The sequence below is a fragment of the Erythrolamprus reginae genome, chromosome 4, assembly GCF_031021105.1.
Source record: "Erythrolamprus reginae isolate rEryReg1 chromosome 4, rEryReg1.hap1, whole genome shotgun sequence".
Taxonomy (NCBI): Eukaryota; Metazoa; Chordata; class Lepidosauria; order Squamata; family Dipsadidae; genus Erythrolamprus; species Erythrolamprus reginae.
Window position 1 is genome coordinate 105,583,567 of NC_091953.1, and position 23,533 is coordinate 105,607,099.

Here is a 23,533-nt window from a genome sequence, read left to right on the forward strand (position 1 = left end):
TTATGGTTGACATTTTTTTTAAAGCAATTGTAAAGCAAACACTGCAGTTGTAAAAGGAATCAGTATTCCACAATGGACTTTTTTTTTTGCTGGAACTGGCCGTATCAGTATCAGAAACTGACAAAATACATTGTCAGTCATGGGCATGTGACTTTATGTACTCTACTCTGGTGATAAAAATGATTGGTCTAAATTTAAATTTCAGGCTGAAATATAATCATAACTCCAAAAAAAAAAGTCAACTCAAACATCCTGGTTAGCAGCTTTCTCTTCCCATTTATGTATTATGTTTCTAATAACAAGTGTTGTTTTCTAGGGAGACCCATTTCACATTGAGATTGAATGACAATTTGACATATGATAGTCATCACAGCTTTCTCCACTGAAGTAATGGTTCATCAAGCTACAGTAAAAAAGCAAAGAGAATTAGGAATAAAAGGATACTAATCGAAACAATTTTCTATTTTAACACCCTCTCCTCAGTTTAAAAAGCAAGCACTTTTCACTGCCAAAAGTAAAGCATTATATTGGAAATGTTAGGCTCTACTATTTCACTCACTTAAGACTTTTACAAAATCTATCTATCCAAAATGTATGCGTTAATTCATCTGCTAAAAGGGTGATGCTAAAATTTAAAAAGCAGCTAGTTTACACTGAAAGATAATACTTTACCAGTAATTCAATTCTCTTAATCTGCATTCCATTTCTAAAAAGGCACAATAAACCATGGTTATGACTAAATGTTAGAATACATTCCAAAATTAAAACTTTGATTATACGCATTACATTATATGCAAGAGTGATATTTCTTTCTTGGAAACAATTCTGTTACATGGACAATCTATTTCAGGTGATGGGGTGTAAGTAAAGGCTTCCCCAGTTCAGTCATTTACAATTCTAAGGGTCAGTGCTTATTTCTGTTCCTTAGCCAAGGGAGATGGTATTCACAGCGAGACCTGAGCTGCCTTCCCTCTGTAAATACTGGTGGGTGGGTGTGGAGTTCTGACTCAGCAGCTGCAAGCTGTGTTGAAACTTCCTGGTGAGTCAGTGGGGTAACACTTGGGATCATTGATGAAATTGATGTATGCTGATTGTTCTGTCGGGCTGTCTGGTAGACTTCTCCCAACAATCCACAGGTACAAATTTCAGACACACACACATTTGAAAATTCAAAACAATGTTCTTTGTAATGAAAAGTCACTTAAACTAAGCCCTCTTTTGGTATAGCAAAGAGCACTTGTCTCCAAACAAACTGGTAATTTGTACAAGTCCCTTATCAGTTCTGTGATACTTAGCTTGCAGCTGTGAGGCAATTCACAGTCCTTCTTTCACAAAGTGAAACACACTTTGCTCTGGTTTAGTTTCAAAGCGGGGGGAAATCAGCACACAAAAGGTCAAAGTCAATAAAGAAGTCACGAAACACAATGATCAGATAATCCTCCACAATGGCCAAACCCACAGGCTGCTATTTATAGCAGCCTCACTAATTACCACAGCCCCACCCAACCACAGGTGGCCTCATTGTCTTTGATAATAATCTCTCAGTTGTTGTTGCCTATGCATCGCTCTCTGCATGCGTGGCTGTATCATTAACTCTTGTTCTGAATCTAAGGAGGAGCTAGATAATTGATCTCCTTCTGAGCTGTCTGCCACACTTTCCTCCTCCCTGTCGCTCATGTCTTCTTGGTCAGAGGAGCCTTCATCAGCAGATTCCATGGGGGGGGACGGCAAAACAGGCCTGCAGCATGTGGATGTCTCCCCCACATCCACAGTCCTTGGGGCAGGAGCTGGGCCAGAGCTAACCACAACACTGATTAGTTGATGTTTGTGGATTGGGGGTGATATCCTGAGTAGTTGGAGCTTGCAGACTACTTAGCTGTTTTGTAATGTGTGTCTGAGGTGTAACAATTTTGGTTTGGCTGCGAATTTGTGGTCTGGTCATGTGTTTATGGTGTTAAACACATAATAACATAAGTGTTTATATATATAAGCTTGTACTATCAAAGATTAGAAGAAATTAATAGGAAATAGGAAGAAGAAACTAGAAGAAATTAATAGGAAATAGGAAATAAAATAATAAAGAGAATTTATATGTGTAATGTACGTTCAGTGAAGCAGTAACTGAGGAAGAATTGAAGATAGTTAGAATGACTAGTAAAAGGAGACTTGGTAAGAGTTAAGTAGCCGGTAAACAGAAAAGAACAAATCTGAAGGATACGATAAATTAATATTGAGAGTCTTAATATTCCCACAAAGACTGAAGCCTGATACTGCCAACTCAAAGAACAAGAAGATAATTCTAACTTGCTAAAGGGTGTGATAAATTATTAACATTCAGGCAATTAGATGTATCAATATCAGTGGGGGAAAGAAGGGTACAAAATAAAAAGCAACTAAATATCAATCCATGAAATAATAATACTGTAAATCAAAATAAGAAACCAGGTTGCCAAAAGAAAGCATATGAAAAGGCCAAAGAAATTCACTCTGCCAAACCCCAATTGGAATGGGAATTCATAAGTAAGAACAACTGGCTAAATTAAAAGAACAGTTCATGAGACTAAAGTGAAATCGAGAACATCCTATCAAATAATGAGATAAAAAGAGAATGAAGAAACAAAGTAAACAGCTGTATTTAAACAAAAAGTAAGCTAGAAAGTCCTTGAAACTTTGCACATTGTGCAACTGTACTTATTTTTTCAAAAAGAAGTTGGGATAAAACCTAAGGCTAAAGGAAGACAAGATTTGCAGACTATTCGTGAAGTTTGTATTTTCAAAAATAATAATAAAGGATAATAATGAGAAAGCAAACGGAGATCTAAAGACGTTTTCTGGAAGAAACAAATCATGGATAGACCATCACCGGCAACAATATGAGAGGAGAGACAGTAGCAATGGAGAGAGAGAAAATAATGCTAACATTATTTTGGCTGGATAGTAGCAAAGAGACATTGAAAACTCTCTGATCATCCAAATTTTTGCAGTCCACAATGGCAGCCCCAGGACAGAAAGTTTAAAGATATTAGTAGGAGAAATATAAAATAACCTGCCCAGAGTCACCTTGCAAGAGAGATAAAAGGCATATAAATTTAACAAACAAACAAACAAACAAGATTATAGTAAAAGTTTTTAAAAAACAAACAGTAAAAGTGATGTTAGTGATGTAATAAAAACAAAGAAAAAAGTGAGGTAGAAACTGTCAACTAGTGAAAATGATCAAGGAAGATTTGGTAGAAGTAAGAGAAATAATTTGCATCTCAAACAATTAGGGATGCAAATAATAATTATTAATTAGGGAAGCAATGAGATCATCCATTATTAATGAATAACATTCAAAACAAAAGTATCAAGAAAAAATGATGACACGAAGCAAAGATGTCAAAGAAGGGAGTTGAAAATAGCAAATGCCAATTGTTTAAAACGTGGAAGGCTAGATATTAGTAGGAGAAGCCTGCTATCAATCCACAAAATGCTGATCTCCAATTTTATAAAAATAGACCATTTCCTCTAAAAAAAACATGACATTCTGGTTAAACATGTCTTTCAAATCTGAGAGTCATTTTGAGACTTACATACCACATGTCTTTTTAATGTAAGAGGTGGATTTTGCAATAGTATATCCTGCATGTCATTATTTGCCCCTCCTGCAAACATGCAGGATATTATTTGTTAAAGCAAAAGGAGCAGCACAATTGAATCTTGTGGTACCTTAAATATTTGTAATGATCTGTGGGAGCAATCTTGGGAGGCAAACCAAAGAGCTGCAGTCAGGACAATGGGATGAATAAGCAACAGCTCTCAAAAGGAAGAGACCCTCCCTAGTTTCCTGGATTGTAAAGCTGCTGGCTATAAAGCTGATGGTACTGTCAGAATTGCAAGACACTGTGAATGTAACCTCATAATGAAGTAGAGATGATACATCTTGGTGTCTTTGTTGTCTGGATTGGCTTGTAAGGCTGACAAAATTATACAGAGAGATACAAAAAATCAGAACATCAGTCCCTCTAGCCAACATTAACTACAATTTTTCAGGTTTTATAGAGATGCTTTTCCAAGTGTACTTGAAGAAGACTTAACTTTATCTCTTGGTTGGCTATATTTTCTTCCTAATAAATTCATAAAGTTTCATAAATGGAAGTACAGTGATACCTCTACTTACGAACGTCATCTGTTCCATGACCAGGCTCTTGCGTAGAAAAGTTTGTAAGAAGAAGCAATTTTTCCCATAGGAATCAATGTAAAAGCCAATAATGCATGCAATTGGGGAAACCACAGGGAGGGTGGAGGCCCTGTTTCCTCCCAGGAGATTCCTAGAGAGGGCCCCATGGTGGCTTCTCCCTGTCTTTTCTGGCCCTGTTTCCTCCCAGGAGATTTCTAGAGGGGCCACACGGAGGCTTCTCCCCACCTTTTCCAGCCCTGTTTCCTCCCAGGAGATTTCTAGAGAGGCCTCACGGAAGTTTCTCCCCGCCTTTTCCAGCCCTGTTTCCTCCCAGGACATTCCTAGAGAGGCCCCACAGAGGCTTCTCCCTGCCTTTTCGGGTCCTGTTTACTCCCAGGAGATTCCTAGAGAGGCCCCATGGAGGCTTCTCCCTGCCTTTTCCGGTTATATTCGGAGGCTCGGGTTTGTAAGTGGAAAATGGTTCTTGAGAATAGGCAAAAAAATCTTGAACACCCGGTTCTTATCTAGAAAGTTCGTAAGTAGAGGCGTTTGTAAGTAGAGGTACCACTGTATATCCACTACAAACATATGGATGCCTAGCTTTTTCTTTCTCCTTCCATTCAATCATGTTGATTCTCAGAGACTGCTGGGTAAGTCCCTGAATTTTTCTTGACAAGTTTTTCTCCTGGACATGATTTATTATAGCCTCCTTTCTAAGGCTCAAAGAAAGAAACTGGCTAAGGCAAGACTAGAATTCATGGTCTCCTGGCTTCTGGCTTGATGCCTTGACCACTACATGAAACTGGCTCTCATATCTATAGATGGTACAAGAATAACATTTATTATGCATATCTGACAATTACTATAATACAGAGGTGTACCCATTAGGAGTTTTGTTTCAGGAAGTGACTAGTACAATTTTTAATAAATGGAAAGTTATTTAGTGAAGTGGTATATGCTTAAATATTTAAAGCATATTGATATATTGTTGATTTTGTTATCATAAATAGCATTTCTTAGTATCGATTCATAATTATTCATATTCTAATAAACATGTTTAAAGGGTTTGAGTAAAGTTTCATACTGTCTTTTATTTTGTGAAGAAATGTTCATATGAAATAAATTTAAAATATTTATTTTTTGAATTTCAGCTCTCAGTTCATTTATTAATTTGACTTCTATGCCATCCACTCTCAATGGGACTCATTGCTTAATATATTATTAAATACATTCATATCCAGAAAAAAAAAGAACAATCTTGATTTTAATTATCAGCATTTTAAAGTATCACAAAAATTAACCTGTATATATCTGTATGCAGACTTTTTTTACATGTTTAAGAGATACGCATTTTGGATATAAAATCCCACCATATAACAGTAACAATGCAGAGGAAGTGTCTTTAATCCCCTATTTAAAATAGGCCAGATAAAATCCTCTTTTAATTGAAGCAGGGAGATTATTTAAGGCTACCAGAAAACAGATTCATTACAATTTTGCAGTTCAATTATATCTAATTCCTAAAGATAAGAAAGGTACAAAATCTAACTATAAAACATTTAGCTATAAATTGCATACACACACACGTGAAAGATACAACTTTTAGTAGACTTAAGGGCACAAGGTGCAATTTATTTGAGTCTGCATTTTCAGTGACATAAAAATTGATTTTTTTAATGTACAATAAAAATATATGTGGCAATGTATTGCTGTGGAAAAGTACAATGTCTGGATTCAGAGCTGTGGTTTCAAGGTAATACAATATATTGTAACCTTACTCAGGAATAGAAGGACTTCCGTAATATACAATCTGACTTAATGATAGCAAGGGAAATTTATTCTCTTTGTGTGATTGAACTACAATAAATGCATAACTAAACAAAAAGCTTTACAGATATCTCACTTCAATCACTATTTGTGTTATATTTCAACATATTATGTCCTTAAGACAAACATGCTTACTTTATAAAATGAGCTATTCAACTCTATATAAAGGAGATATCCCCACATATCCCTAACAAAATATGGATAATCGTTAAAATTAAAGTAAGAAAGTGTGTGTGATGAAGGGAGGACAAAGATATAAAGAAAAAGGCGGTGTTGCTTTTATTTGTGTAAAATTGTTGCCATGGCGATTTAAACTGATGAGATAATAGTATTCTCACATTATTTTCAGTCAGCCAGACCCAACTTTGATCTCATCGAGATATGCTAGATCAGATGTCTCCAAACCTGGCAACTTTAAGCCACTGTGTTGAATTCTGGGAGTTGAAGTCTACAAATTTACCATCTTTGGAAACCCCTTTGCTAGATCCTTTCTAACATCTACTGTATCAGTGCTCATGTTGGCTGGATGAGAAAGGAGCAACAACAGAAAAAATCTGGAAGGTTCTAGCGATTGAAAGATTAGTCAAGCTATCTTTCTCAATTACAAATCCACAAGACATATACATAGACACTACATCAGGTTTTATTTTTTAATCTACTAGATTAAAACATGAGAAACAACATGATACTAAAACCAGAAGAAGTAAAAAGAATACTTTTTTTTTGGAGGCGATAGTTCAGCATTCTCTTATTTATCTCTGAAATCCACAAGGCTTGATTCCAAATAAAATATATTTTGGATTTTTTTTTTCTAGCTCTCTGCTTAATTATTCAAGATAGCCAAGATTGGCTGGTGTTGTCATTTGCTATAAATGGAAAACCTCATCCTGAGTGGTACTTGAACAATATCCTGCTAAACATTTGAATCACAGAATTAGATTTCTGCCCAGCCACCCATGTACTTTACAATATTCTGTTTTTCTCTTTCAGTAAAACATGACAGGGGGGAGGGGACCCACTGCAAGCACCAATAATTATGACAGGCATGTAAGCACTTACTATCATTTCTCACTGTTTTGCATATTTTTAAAAATATCTTTGTTAAGGTAATCCAAATTTATTGTCTGCCTTCATTGAGAATTATCCATACAAAACATATTGAGAATTCCTCATGAGTAAACCTTAAACAGAATTGCACTGCTAATTCACAACATCTAATATCATGCTCTTCATTAAGAGAATACCCAATGTGCAGTTCTAAATGAAAATATGATCTTAGTAATCAAAGATATTTTCTTAGTTGAATACTACCGTATCAATATTATATAGTAGTGTTTTCAAATAGAAAATGCACCAGCAATACTTTGTAACCAATAGCAACTAGACCGTAAGAAGTAAAAGGCTACAACTAGATATTTTCTGAATCTGGGATGTAGCCAGAAACCCATCCTTGCATCTTTATTCAAAGAAAGGATTCCTACCATCATCGATCAGATCAAATAAATTATTCATTTAGTCGTTTACAGTAACTGGAAAAAGGAGAAAATGTGTTCTGAACTTGAACAAAGCTGCAGAAATATAAACATTAGGAGTTTTCTCTTAATATAATTTTTCTTAATCTACTCAATGTACAGTATATACAGAGTGCTTATTAATTATAGAACACATTTCCAATTTACATAGAGCAGCAAGGTTTTGTTATACAAACATAAAAGGGTTGCCCAAATTCTATCAGACTTCATATCAGACCATAGTGAAAAAAATCCAGTTTGGTAAAAACAAGCACATAAAGCAGGATGAAATTAACTGAACCACAAAAAATATATGTAGCTCAGGATTGAATTGTGGAATTCTTGATGCTCTCTAAACTTGGTTGCTTACAGATATTTCATTACCCAACTATCATATCATATCATATCATATCATATCATATCATATCATATCATGCCCCTCCACATTAAGTGAACAAAATAACTGAATTTTAATGTAAAATCATTGCATGCAGATCAGTGAAAATGATAAATAGTAAGTTAAAAGACGCAGATTAATCTCACAGCATTTGACTAAAGAGATGCCATGTTTTGGAAAAGGGTTCAAAGTTATTGTGATGGCTATGATCCAAAAGTCCCACAGATTTCCTGGACCCATTCTTCAATCTTCTACTTTAGGCTGATCTGCAATGGAGAAACCTATCTGCTTAAGTTTCTGTTTGTGTCTTTTCCCACTTCTACAAGGGTGTTTGTGGACATTTCCAGAATGCATCAAGATACTTTTGCTTCAGAGCTGCTGCAAGCAAAGTAGAGTTCTGGAAACCTCTCTCAGGGCTTTCATGTAGGTGTTTGTTAAATAGGAATAAGGGCAGATTGGAGCCTTACAGCATGTTGTAATGCAATTACCATGGGACGACTGTTTATACTAAGGGTCCTCAAACTTGGCAACTTTAAGACTTATGGATTTCAACCCCAAGAACTGGCTGGAGAATTCTGGGAGCGGAAGTACACAAGTCTTAAAGTTGCCAAGTTTGAAGACTTCTGCTTTATACCTTCACCACTAAGTGAAACTACCTGCTAAGGTAGCAGTGGAATCAACATAAAAACATGACAATAACTCACAAACATCACAAAGTAGTTCAGTAAGATATGGTAATAACAGTCATTTATCATAGACCAATGAACCAGCCAGTTGCCAAGTGCCTGAATGGCATAAATCACATGGCCACAATGGTAATTATCAAAAACAAATTCTAAGTCACTTTCTCCAAGGCTGTCCTAACTTCAAACCATTGCTAAATGAATAAGTCAAGGCATTTCACACTGAAAAAAAAAATCAAGGATGTTGCAATTACATTCCACCTAAAATTGCACCAATCTTCTTCATCTTTCCTATATTTTCCATCCATTTTTGTTCCAAAAAAAGTTAAATGGCTCTTGAGAAGCCCTGTTTTTTTTAACCTTACAAAATCATTAAGTATACCAGCAAACAAAACATTGCTAAACCCTGTGTTCTTATGAGATAAATAAATAAGAGAGTTTTACTGTTGCTCTTCAGAGCAAATGCCAGTAAGGGAGAACTCACTCTTCAAGCAGGCTTTTCAAAGTTGAACCAAGACTCAAATGTACCAAGATGGTTGTATTTTTTCCCCAGAAAACTTCAGCACCTGCACAAATACTAGTCATTCTTAAACCTAGCACACACACACACACATACACTAAAATGATATTTGTGACTGGTAGAATTTGTCGTAGACCTTATAGGGCCAGAAGTCTATGTTTTAGAAAAGGACATACAACTGCCTCTCTTTAAGACTGCTGGCAACACTTCATCACTCAGATATGAATTCACTACCCTGTGGATCCACCCAGCTGAAATAACTGAAAACAGGCAAGGGAGGGCAAGTCATAAACCCAAAAGATAAAAGCATAATGTCCACATTTTCAAGTCTCTAAAGCTGAGAGCAACCTCTCATAACTGGATCAAGCAGCACACTGGATGATGCATTGCATGAAAAGCAATGTGCACATTTATGGGTGTAAACCAGGGGTGTCAAACTCGATTTGATTGAGGGCTTCATCGGGGTTGTGTTTGACCTGGAAGGGGGGGGGTCAGGGTGGCCATGGCCAGTCAACGTCACTCCCATGAGGAGCACCTGTTGTGGTCCAAATGCTCTGCCTATGAAAACAGGCTCCCAAGCTCCGTTTTCACTGGCAGAGGGTTGCAGCAGGTCCTGGCAGCCAAAAATGGAGCTCAGGAGCCTGTTTTCACTGGCAGAGGTACCGCCAGCTGGTCCTTCAGGGCAGCCAACCCTTCAGGGTTTCCAGGGCAGCCCCATGGGCCAGATCTAAGTACCTCGAGGGCCATATCTGACCCCCTGGTCTTGAATTTAACACCCCTGGTGTAAACAGTAACAGATAAATTTTAATTATGAGAATTATTAGAAGTTATATTTAGCACTCAGGAAGCCATTTGCTTTTGAACGTTTTCTAACGTTGCCAACTTGAGGAGAAAGAATAGTTAAATACTTAAACTAAGTAGCTTTTTGTACTTTAGAGCACAAAGAGAGCACAGTTGATCATACAGACCCATGATTGTCAGCTGGTAAGATTTTTTTTCTGTGTGTTCTTTCTATCTTGTTCTTATAACGCTACTCAAGTAATGCTGAAGGAAACTTTGAAGTGTCTTTTAAAGTATTTTTCCAAAAGATCGCACACTTGTTTAGGGAAAAGAACAAAACAAAAAAGAAAGAATTCTAGTAAAGTTTCTCAAGTCCCGGAAAATAAAACAGAATCTAGTAGAGTTTGATAGTCCAACAATTCATTTTTGAACAAATTAATGCTGAGCAACTTATCTGAAGAAATATGAATGTTCCTGACTGTAGTTCAGTTGTTCAAATGAAACAATTACCAACATAAATGATGACTAGTTTTCCAATTTTACAAAATACTTATAGAAACTATACTGAAAGCCAATAGGTATAATGGTTAAAGGGTTGGACTAGGAGTGGGAAAACCAGCTTCTAATCCTTCTTTGGGTACTGAAGCCAACTGGATCCCCTTGGGCAACCAATCCCTTTTAGCCTTGATCAGCATCAAATTGTGCAACAAGCTGGGGGGGGGGGAATATAACCTTCTGTTCCACCACCCATTAATAGCTTTACTAGTGAACTGCAGCAACTGGAAGGTGTGGAAGCTACTTCTGTTGATCACCGGCTGCCAACATTGGCAGATTGAATCTCAGTAGACTCAAGGTTGACTCATCCTTCCATCCTTCCAAGGTCAGTAAAATGAGGACCCAGATAGTTGGAGGTAATATGCTTACTCTCTATAAACATTAGAGAAGGTTGTAAAGCACTGCGAACCGGTATATAAGTCTAAATGCTATTGATATTACTACTTTAATAAAAATAACAATTCCGTTAGTGTGAAGGCAAAGGATTGCACTTTCAAGAAATTGATTCTCACCATTTCCCCTGACATTAAAAATATAGGTTATTGTCAATTATTGCCAATGATACAGAATGCCTATCTTGACATTATATTGACCAAACATCCTGTTCCTCTGTTCTATTTAAGTTTAAAGGTTACTTACTCTATTTTCTGTGTAGCTAGGATAAATGTTACTTACTTATTCAGCTCTTCTATTGTTCTATCTAAGAGCAAAAGGTGCTCCCCTGCTTGCTTGACATGATCAATTTGTATGTTGCATATTAATCTGTTACTAGTTAGCTATCTTTGGGGTAAGTCAATCGTTGTAATTGTGTGCACAAGAAAGTTCTATAAAAATAAACGCAAATCCCAAGCAAGACAGATCTCTGAGCATACCCAGAGAGAACAGGTCTCTGAACAACAGAGGCTTTGTCCCCAGAAATGAGAGGCCGGGCAAAATAACGCCCAGCCGAAAATTGCCAATGGCGGGAACCAACTCGGCTCCCTCATCAGCTGGGGGCGTTCCCCGCGATAGCGCGGGAACGCCCCAGAGCAATCAGTGGCCGCTCGGGCATTCTGGGAAAACCAAGGGGCGGGGCGTGTGCCCTTTATCAGGGCTTGCTTGCCCCCCCCCCGGCTTCTCTTGCCCCTGAGCTCACCACAAAACGGACACCCACCCACCCTCCGCTCAATCCAGGATGTTTTTATAGGTCACCTGGTTTGGGGCCAAGTAGGAATTTTTGCAGTCTTATGGCATTTGCTACGGATTGTTTTTCGCCTACTCCATCCTGGACGAGGGTAAGGATTTGTGGTTACGGGGTGCATCTGTATGGAAATAGGTTCTGTTTCAACAATTGGATGTTTATATTCTTGGTCACTATATGGCAGAAAAGGGGCGGAAAGGGTATCAGTAGCAACTGTGTGTTCTCCTTTGGGCATCTTTTGTAAGATGATTGGCACCCCCATTGTACAACTCAAGCTTCCTCCACTGACAGAGAGGTGTGAAGGGGGTGCCCTTGGGGCTCACCTACGTCATTTCCAGTTCCGGGTCATGCAAGGCGAGCCCTCCCACATGCTGGGCGTGGCTTTCGGGTCGGGAGTAGGCGGGGCAGGCCTCACCCTGGCCAGGCATGGAGTAACGCCCATTTGAGTTGCCCAAGTATGTTGTGTTCAGGAAACTCCGCCCCATTTAGCGACCCCTGCAGGTCTTTCTGTTAATATTTAATAAAGTGACCCATTTTACCCAGCTTGGTGTCCAAGTGTTCATTTCCCGTCCAAGGCAAAGAGATATTCCTGGCTCAGAACAGCTTTGCTCAGAAAACCATGTCTCCTTTCTATGATTCCCACAAAAAACTGAGGATCTTTTCTAATTATTCCTCATACAGAAATATTCCATGGTATCCTAGAGCAATTTATTTTAAAACCCTCCAAAATTCCTCTGCATTACAGAGTTTCATCTATCATTAGAGGAGATGAAACTTCTTTCAGACTTCAAACACACAAAGTAGAAACAGTCACTGGAAGTCTTGGCTCATCAATCTCTCAGCCTCCACAGCTTCAAATCCTCCTACGTCTATTGTCCTAAGTGTCACAATGGAATTGCTACTGATCCTGAATTGGTGTGAAAGGTGGCACATCTGGGACCAAACTTGTGCTGGAGGAAAGGCAGTTCCTACAGCACAGAAATTGGCAATGGTAACCAGTGTTCCCTCTAATTTTTTGGGTGGGTGGGTGGAAAAGTATAGTGTCTGAGCGACAGTCCCTTTGGGACTGGGCGGCACAGAAATAATAAACAAACAAACAAACAAACATAAATAAATAAAAAACCCACCCTGTTTTGCCTCAGAGAATTTCAAAATAAAATACTGTACTGTGTGTCTATAACAGTGAGCTCATAATAGGGCAACTCTATCAATATCAAAATGCCACTTAAATAGTTGAGCTAGTTTCAAACTAGATTTTGATTTTCTTTCTCTCTTCCTTACTCCCATTCTTTTTCTTTCTCTTTTCCTTCCTCTCTTTTTTCTATCTGTTTCTCTCTCTTCCTCTCTCTCTCCTTCCCTCTCACTCTTTCCCTCTCGGCTTCTGGGCAGGTTTGGAAAACTCTGAGTTGATGATGATTTTTAAGTGAGCGATTGCTCACTGCTCAGCTTAGAGGGAACTATGATGGTAACTCTTTGCTCAACCAACCCATTTCCTTCCCGGGGGCGATAGTTTGGAAAGGAAAAGGCCTCCTCCTGAATGTGGTGCCCATCTGACTTGACGAATCAGCAGATGATGCACAATACTTACCATTCCTAAGCAAAGACTGGAACACAAAACATCTTTTGATGTCAAGGAAGCTCAAGCTACCTACTAATTTAAATTTAAACAAGGCAGGCAATCCTGCAGATTAAATCCACGTAAATACTATGTATGGAAATATGAAATGCATTCAATTTATTCATTTACATAAATTTATATGCCAGTGAATCAGATCCTAACTCTCATTCCTTCCTTCATTATATTGAGCTATGCTTATTATGGATATAATAGTTTGGAAAAACTAAACCTGTGTAACTCTATTTGCCATCGCTTGTAGGATTTTTCTGTGCCAAAGGAAGGACTTTCTCAGTAGTAGCAATAATAGACAGTAAATGTTCTCATCTCCATAGCTTTGCTTAGAATGTTTCCCCAAAACATTACTTTTGGCATGACTCATGACAAAGGTCCCTTCTAGGCTTGAGCTGTCCTTTGCAGTGACCCTTTCAGCACAGAGAAAGCTCTACAAATCCATCTTCTACCTTTGTTACATTCCTTAAAACAATTCATGGATTAACTTCAGCGAAAGAAAGACTCCAGTGAGACAGTCTTGGCAGCATGGATTCTTGTGAGGGTCATGTGCAGGTTAAAGCTCTTGGAGGAGGAACAAACATTTGTATTTTCCAGTCTATGTGACTCATGAGTAAATTACCACTAGTATAAATCTCCCCACTAAAGAGAACTCTTGAAAATCCAGAAGGAGTTTGACTCAATGGCAGTACAACCAGGAACCTCGTGCTGGTACAGTTTTCCTTGAAAGATCCAACTATGTTAGCTTTCTCTTGGAGCAGCATATTTATGTACTAATTTCGGGTAGAAAGTTTATGCAGAGGAAAGTTGTGTCCATATGCATGCGCCCAACTTTGCTTCACACAAAATACTGACAATACTTTAGTTTTTGATCTGAAAAAGTAGTAAATACAATGATTGGACTGATTTTCTCAGTCAGGGAAAGGATAGATTCAGACTACAGATTGCTCTCAACTTACAACAGTTCATTTATAGTGACTGTTCAAAGTTACAATGTAACTGAAAAAAGTGACTAATAACCATTTTTCACACTTACGACCCCCCCTCCAGTATCCCCATGGCCGTTTGATCAAAATTTGGATGCTTGCAGTGTCCCGGGATCGTGTGATCACTTTTTGTAACTTTCAGACAAGTAAAGTCAAGGGGAAAGCCAGACTCATTTAACAGCCATGTTACTAACTTAAGCACTGCAATGTTTCACTTAACAACTATGGCAAGAAAGGTCGTAAAATGAGGCAAAATTCACTTAACTGTTTCATTTAGCAACAGAAATTTTGGGCTCAGTTGTGGCCATAAGTTTAGGGTTACCTGCATTCCTGCTGAGATTTTAAAATACATTTTTTTAAAAAAAAAATCCAAAAGTCTCTACGTTGAAAAAAAATCCAAAAGTCTCTACGTTTGAAAAAAATCCAAAAGTCTCTGCATGTTGCATTTTGGTAGGCTCCAAGGGGATTCTCGAGTTGGCACAGTGGGTAGAGTGCAGTACTGCAGGCGGCTAAAGCTGACTGCTGGATCTGCAGGTCAGCGGTTCAAATGTCATCACCAGCTCAAGGTTGACTCAGCCTTCCATCCTTAAAATCAGGGTAAAATGAGGACCCGGATTGTTGAATGCAGTATGCATGTTGAATTTTGGTTGGCTCCAAGGGGATTCTCGAGGTGGCACAGTGGGTAAAGTGCGGTACTGCAGGCCACTAAAGCTGACTGCTGGATCTGCAGGTCAGCGGTTCAAATCTCATCTCAGCTCAAGGTTGACTCAGCCTTCCACCCTTCCAAGGTGGGTAAAATGAGGACCTGGATTGTGGGGGCAATAGGCTGGCTCTGTTAAAAAGTGCTATTGCTAATATGTTGTAAGCTGGAGAAGGGCAGCATAAAAACATAGCAAGCAAACAAACAAACAAAAAACAAACAAATAAATAAATAAATTCTCACAATGCTGTTTTTCTGCCTCTTGCCTACCCAAGCTGAAGACTGCATTCTCCATTGAGCTTTCTCTCACTCTTGATCTGTGCTACTCTTCTGCATAACTTTTGCTCACTTGAGACTCTATCCAGGGGTGCGAACATATAAGCACAATTGATTTTTGTGCCAATCAGAACTTTTCAGAGTGCATTATCTTTTTTTTAGTAGATGTTGTTCTATTAGGGCAGCATTGTGTTGTTACAATCATTGTGTTCTATTTATTCATGCAAAGCAGCAGTGCTTAAACATTAAAGTTTTTTTTTCAAAAGAGAAAACAAACCCTGTAATAATGGAACATCATAAATTAGTGTCTGTGTCTGATGGTGGCTGGCTGCTGTAGACGGTATCATCTGGCTTCTCCTAAGTGCTACTAGCTATTAAAGAAGGTTGATCAGAGATTGGTGCTTTCTCTGTCTTTAAGGTGTTGGCCAAGTGTCCCCAGGAGTTTAATTAAAACCATCTGAAAAGACCTCTGGGTTTTTTTTGTTGCTGTTGAGGACCCAAATAACTTTCCTGATAACATATTAAATATTGTTCCCATTCTAAAGTTTTTCATTGGAAAGCTTTAAAAAGAAAATTGAAATCCTTCACCATTTTTTTCTGCAGATCAGTCTGTCAGTAGCAGTCAATTTGGAACTCTGTGCCACCTACTCTTGTGCAAAACAAGGGAACAGGAGACTGATCCCAAAATCTCTTGGTTTGCCTTTGAACTGTCTGCCTGTAGCACTCACAATATTTTTAAGTTTTGTTCTGATAGGATATGAACTTCAAGCCTCATCAAGCTATTTTTCACTCTTAATTTGATTCTGGAGAAGAAGTGAGTGCCAGAAGGTGTAGAGATGATCATCTCTCTTTGTTTTGTTCAGTCTTTTCCGCCTCCCCCACAAACCAGCCCATAGATGCATATTAGTGATTTATTCCTTTGTCAGTATTACTTATCTAGAAGTTCATTCTTATTGTTTCCAGAGCAATTATACCATAGCAATTCTATTAAATTGAAGATAATGAAATAAGAAAAATATTTTATTTTTATAAATAGAGTAGCCTATTCCTACCGCAGACTCGCTAACTTTCCCTGTACCGTTTTACTCTCATTTCCTTTATTCTTATAAGAGTGGGATTGATTATTTTCCCCCCAATCCAACTACAATCAAGAAAAAGAAAACAGTGAATCTCTAGTTCAAAAGCCATACAACATTTTCGTTTTTAAATGTACATTATTCTACTAACAACTTTCTTTGTAACTAATAACAACAACAACTGAGTTGGAAGGGATCTTGGAGGTCTTCTAGTCCAACCTCCTGCTTTGGCATGAGACCCTACACTACTTCAGACAAATGGTTAATCAACATCTTCTTAAAAACTTCCAGTGTTGGAACATTCACAAATTCTAGAGGCAAGCTGTTCCACGGATCAATTGTTCTAAGTGTCAACTCTTGCCACACCACTCATCCAATACTCCTTGATGGACATTAGGATTCTTAATGTCCATCAAGGCCCATAACATAACATTTCATTTTAACCACAAGAAACTCCTACTATTTGCATCTATGTTTACCCTGTCAGTTGAGAAATATATTATTTATTCCTTGGAGGAGGGAAAGGAACCTGTTTTGTTTGTTTGTTTGTTTATCCTTTAAGGCACACCTCTACAAATTAATAACCACAAATTTACAGACTACGTAATCCCATTTTAATCTTAGGCTGGGCACAGATTATGCACAGAAAATTACATTGTACACAATTTCCAAAAGGTAAGTTAACCTGCAACATTCTGCTTCTTTGAATCTAGAAAATATTCAAAGCATTTGACCTTGCATTTCTGGTTTGTTCCAACACAAACAACAGGAACTAGCACATGCAAATTTAGACTCTTTTAAATGAATGATATCCTGCTAAGTAGGACAATTCTCAAACTAATGTATAAGCCCCTTTCCCTCCACATAAAACAAAATAAAATATGAAAAACTGACAATTAAGGTCTTATTACCCTTAATGCATTTGGAATATGCAAAAACTGATTTTCAGGGGTGAAGCTGCTGCATTTCAAGGCGAGATTAGATTATTAAATTCTCATTTGCTTTTCATACTATTTTTTCCTATACAGTAAAACTTAACAATGTGACTCAATCCAAGGTATTATTTCTACACAATTATTTTATTTCGCATATTTCATACTATTTCCATTTTTATGTATGAAATACTTACTTAGATCCATTCAGTTAGTTAAAATTATGTTATTTCACCCATTTTGATAGGGAAAATTCGATCTCCATAGGGATAATCTACAATCTTGGTAGATTACTAATACCAGAACAAGTCAAGGGAAATAGAGCCCTACTCCTTTTGCCAGATTTTCCTACATGACTTAAATTCCATAGTACTATATTTTACCTTTTATGCATGAAGGTACTGAAAGGCATCATCTGGAGTTTTGGTATGCAGTATCATTAATACCTGAGGTTCTATTGCAGGAGTCCCCAAACTTGGCAACTTTAAGATTTTAAGACAGGATAACTGGCTGGAGAATTCTGGGAGTTGAAGTCCACAAGTCTTAAAGTTGCCAAGTTTGAAGATCTCTGATTTACTATTAAACTTGAACAAAGTAATTTGTACTGTTAAAGATTGTTTAAGTTGGGTAAAAACTGTGACAGAACAAGCTGAAGGAGAGTAGATGTTAAATAGGGAACTGGATTCAAAGATGAAAGTTTAGCCTGTTTTAGAGGGAGTTTTATACCCTCTAAGAATCTGCAATCTTGAATCTTCAGGTGCTATTAGCCTAACTGGGAATAACTACATTTAGAAAATTTTTGCACCATTATATGCCTGGATAGATGATAAATAGATACAGACTCCTTGAAAACTATTCTCAAAAGAGAATTCAACAAATGATTCCAAAAGAAACCAGAGTGAACAACCTCAGTGCTAACTCTTATACTGTTCAACATTACGACTAAAGCCTTGGAAGAAATAATAGAGGAAGCAATTGTCAGATCTCTTAACGCCACAAAGTTGTTTGACATAGCTAATATTTAGAAATCAGAAATATAATTTAAAATAGTCTTAAATTTAAAAAAACAGGTCCAAATTAAAAGAATGTAAGTAAACAGAGACAAATTCAAAGCTATACACTGTGGAAAACAAAAATCAAAAGCATAAGTATAGGTACTGCATACTACATTTCTGGCTTAGTGATAGTTATTGCAAAAATATAGTCTTGGAATAGTGGTGGGCCTTGAAAAAGATGAATGGATAAAATGAATAAAAGGGGGTACGACAGCTTTTTTTTGAAGATCTAAAAGGGTGCTACACATAAGAAGGCTGTGGGCTGCTTCAGATTGAAGGGCACAGAATAATGAATTTAAGTACAACCCAGAGATGATGGGTTCCTCTTTACTGATTAATTCAACTGAAGGCTGAGGAACTATCAGTCAGGGATGGTTTAACATAAATTCATGGGGTGGTATGGGGTTCAATCCAGATGGTCTAAGTCAATGATGGTGAACCTTTTTCTCCTTCAGTGCCAAAAGAGTTTGTGTGCGGGCTGTCACGCATGTGTGAGTGCCTACACCCATAATTCAATGCCAAGAAATCCCCTGCCCCCCCCCAGAGGCCCTCTAGAGGCCGGAATTGGCCTGTTTCCCAACTTCTGGTAGGCCCAGTAGGCTCGTGTTTCGCCCTCTCCAGGCCCCAAAAGTTTCCCTGGAGCCAGGAGAGGGTAAAAATGTCTTACCCCACCCCAACCCAGAGGCTCTCTGGAAGCCAAAAACGCCCTCCCAAAGCCTCTGTCTGAGCCAAAAATCAGCTGACCAGCACACGCATGCACAATGGAGCTGAGCTAGGACAACAGCTCGTGTGCCAGCAGATATGGCTCTGCGTGCCACCTTTGGCACCCGTGCCATAGGTACGCCATCACTGGCCTAAGTGATTCTAAAATGAAGCAGAGAACATTATAACATATGTTATAACAGAGAATAGCTGATGTCAACTCATGCATGGAGCTGCAATATTAAAGACTATCTATAATTTATAGCAAAGGTTATCCTGTGATAGAGGGTACACAACTCTTTGTTCTTCTGTTTAGCTTGGTTTCTTGGTTTTATTTATTTTATTTTATTTATTTATTTAACAAATTAATATGGCTGCCCATCTCACAGAAAGCGACTCTGATTATAACATAAAACCTGGCACAAACTTTCCATATGATGTAAGGACTTTTGTGCCTCATAATTTCTGACTAATTCTATGACTAGTAGTACTGAAATAATCTGAATAAATGATACTTGAAATTTTATGCACAATATCTGTATGATTAATAATTTATCATTTTTCCCCTTTTGAATGCTAGAGTCAGCTAGCATTCATTTAAATTTATTTTATGCACAGAACACTCAGAGCCAGATAACATTTCAAGGAAAATTCAATATTTATGCTAAACAAAATGTGATTCATTTCCCTTTGCTCAGATTTATTTCTCTTATTATTATTGGTCAGCATCAGTAATGCAACGTTGTAAAGCAGTCAGGCTCTCCTGTTTTACATGAAGTTTTTATTTTTAACCTTAACAAAGTGCAGATTTGTATCAGAATGATCAAGAAACCCCAGACAGGCTAGCAGTGGTTACCTGCTGGGGACAATCATGTAGAACATGCCTCTAGGGCTATTTCTTATGAGCTCAGTTGCAAATCATGAGATGGATTATGAGACTCATGACTGATCAGGCAGTAGAAAGCTTCAGGAAAGAGAGCTTGTAATAATATTCTACGGAAAGGGGCGGCATACAAATCTAATAAATAAATAATATTTAAAGCAGGCCTGCAGAGATTTTAAGATGCTGAAAAAACCTCATAAAATATAATATCATGTAGCCCCCCCCCCCAAATATGCCAGGTCAGGGAGATATGTGATTCTTTTATAGGTCAAAACCCTAAACAAATTTGGAAAGTACAAACTGGCTTTCCAATTTCAATGCATGTTCTATTGGTGTTCAGCAGAACTGCCAATACATGTTCCTCACAAGACAGGCTTTCTCTTCCAATCGAAAGGTACAGTGTTTAATTGCAACCAACTTCCATTCTATTAAGGAGTCATTCTAAATGGAGACCTCAAGTAATGAGTCCCAGTAAAGTCAATTGGAATACACCCTTGGAATTAATTTGATAGTTTAATGAAAAGATCCTCCTTTAATGCAATCTGTTGCTAACCCCCAACAGTAATAGATGAACTTGGCTTTTTTTTTTCCTTAAGAAAACGCTGAAATAAGTGTTGGGAGGGGATCTCCCATTGATTAATTTTAGTAATTGCTACCACATTAATTTCTTCAGACTGGTGCACATTCATTCATGCATTCATTTATGTATTGATTTGATTGATTGATTGATTGATTGATTGATTGATTTTTATGCTGCCCCTCTCAAGAGGACTCGGGGCGGCTCACAACATATAAAATACACAGTATACAATATCTTGAATCCAATTAACTGATTAAAAATCTAAAAATCCATTGAAGTGAAATCTTCATAACAAAAGCACACAGTGTCCGGATGCGAATAATGGAAGAATGAAAAGTAAATTTTAAAAAAAGTTAAATGAAAGAGAAATGGTCATTTTTGGAGGAGCTATCAACTCGAACCTCCATCGTCTTGGCAGCTGTCAAGCTACCCTTGATCTAACACATTCAATTTCCAAAGAAATCAATGCGGGATATGCTGCATAACAAGGCTCATCTGTTTACATGAGGCAAAAAACAAAATCCACCACAGGGAGTTTTACTGAAGCGCCCTCCATAAATATTTGAGGGAAGATCAGGACCCAGCTCAAACCCTTCCATTTGTTTTATTTATTTACTTGTTTGTTTGTTTGTCTTGCAAATATAGTATTGTAGTATGTTTAACATAATATAGAGATAGAAAAGATGAAAAGACATTAGGACAGGGACGGTAGGGACGAAGGTGCACTTATGCACGCCTTATCCACTCATGCACTCCTCTGCATTGTTGCCAACCGTATCCAGGAGCAACTTCCACGAATGGGGGGAAAAACAAACAAACAGGGGCACCCAAAGGATTCATATTTTCAGCCTCCAAACTTGTAATCCTCCCACTAGAGAGCCTTCCGTCCCGTCCTACTGCTCTCCTATATCTCCTATACCTTTCTTCTCTTCCTATATCTCTTCTTCTATTCTTTCATTGATATGTTCTATTACTATATCTTCTCTGCTATTCTTTCTTAGATATATTTTACTATGAATATCTCCTCTATAACCTTCATTATGTATTTTACTATGTGTATACAGTATAGATATATACCCACTAAAACCCTCATTGTGTATTGGACTAATTAACTAACTAACTGACTAACTAACTAACTGAATGAATGAATGAATGGATGAATAAATAAATAAATAAATAAATAAATAAATAAACAAACAAACAAACAAATAAATCTCTCCTCCCCGATCTACATGGGGGGGGCCCTTTATTTTTAATTATTTATTTATTTATCATAAAAATATAGTATTGTATTGTGGCATGTTTAACATAATATAAGTGCACTAGAGTGCCTTCCGTCCCCTGTCTTATTGCTCTCCTATATCTCCTATACCTTTCTTCCATTCCTATATCTCTTCTTCGATTCTTTCATTGATGTGTTTTATTCCTACATCTTCTCTTCTATTCTTTCTTAGATATATTTAACTATGAGTATCTCCTTTATAACCTTCATCATGTATTTTACTATGTGTATACCCACTAAAAACCCCATTGTGTATTGGACAAAATCAATCAATCAGTCAATCAAAGATAAAAACACATTAAGACAGGAACGGTAGGGTAGGCACAATTGTGCACTTATGCTTTCCCTCAGCTCCTTCGCGATTCTGGAAGCCGCCTCGCAATTCCCTGGAAAGAAGGGGGGGAAAGCCGCGTCCGAGGCTTTTTCTTTCCCAGGGGCCGCTGCCAAAACAACATGTGGCGGAGGCAAAGCGCGCGCGCGCGTAGAGGGGGGAATTCTACGTTAAACGAGGCGGCTCGCGGGTCGCTATGCGGGTATGAGAGGTATAAAAGCCCAGAGTGCGAAGAAGGCAGCGCGTGCCTTCCCACCCCCCACCCCCCTTCGCGCGCTTACTTACGTATCTATTAATAAGAGTCCTGAGGCGGCTGCAATCCATGGCGAAGCGGCAGCTGCTCCTCCCTTCGTTGCTTCTCGCCCCAAAATGGGGGGGGGGATTTCTTTTCCGCTCTTTGCTCGGCTCACACTTGCGCTTCCCGCCCCCACGCTGGGATTTCTACCTCACAGCAGCAGCAGCCCCGATCCCATCCCTGCCCTGCCATGACCCGCCGGCGGGAGCTCGCCGTCTCTCGCTCCCGCTCTGGCTGTCATGCGTGCGCCAGGCGAGCTCGCCTTCTTCCCATGTGCGCTCGGGGTTCCGCGGTGCCCGGGAATGGTAAAGCAGCGCCGGCAATACAAGCAGCTGGCTCCTTCGAAGGAGGAGATGGAAGAAAGCCAAGGCAACTTTGCACGGCGGAGAGCCCGGGCAGAATTGCGGGCCGAGGTTGCTCTCGCCCTCCTCCTCAGGAAACTTCCCCGCCGCGCTGGGCCGCGCAACCCTCGCTGGCTTCTCCGTCGGGGTTTTTATTTTATTTTATTTTCTCCTCCCCTCTCCCTCTTCTTTGATCTTTCTCTTGCTAAGCCTGGCAGCTCACGTCATACGGCGCGGGCGAGCATGCGCGGTCCAGTCTCTTCGCCGGGAGCAACACACCCTCCCATCCCCGCCCCATTGTTTCCCACAAGTGCTCTCTCCTCGCCCCGATTTCCAGGATTCGCCTGGAGCGATATCGGAAACGGGGTTATCTCACGCGCGGCCACGGGCGGTTTAGAGCCCTAAAGGGACCGGCGGCGGGGTTGGGGGAATAGCCGAGCTCGGTGCATTGGCAGTACTAGGTTGGGAAGATACGGGCAGCTCACCGAGCCCACCAGAATAAACTATAGATCCGCTTAGCGCCCGTCCCGTCCCGTCCCCCCGACGGTGTGGTGTGACACCTTCCGACCGCGCTCTTTTGCCCGCGGGGCCGTTGAAATCTTTGGCGGGCTGAAATAATCGGAGGAAGGAAGAAGTCCGGGAAACAACGCGCCTTTTGTTCAGAGAGCGCAACTGTAGTTTATTGTCTCTCCTATATCTCCTATATCTTTTCTTCTATTCCCATATCCTTTCTCTGTTCTTTCATTGATATATTGTATTCCTATATCTTCTCTTCTTTCTCTGATATATTTTACTACGAGTATATCCTCTATAACCTCCATTGTGTATTGGAGAAAATAAATAAATAAAAATAAG

At 38.8% G+C, this 23,533-nt stretch overlaps 1 protein-coding gene across 3 annotated transcripts in view; it reads right to left on the reverse strand.

Moving 5' to 3' along the window:
- ATP11A (ATPase phospholipid transporting 11A) overlaps positions 1–22,904 on the reverse strand; it is a 137,618-nt gene extending 114,714 nt beyond the window's left edge. For all 3 annotated transcript variants that reach the window (XM_070751168.1, XM_070751169.1, XM_070751170.1), the window contains exon 1: positions 22,328–22,904. In XM_070751168.1, the coding sequence (XP_070607269.1) occupies positions 22,328–22,366 (39 nt within the window). In that variant the 5' untranslated portion in view covers positions 22,367–22,904. The remainder of the gene's footprint in view (positions 1–22,327) is intronic.
- Positions 22,905–23,533: the final 629 nt, after the last annotated feature.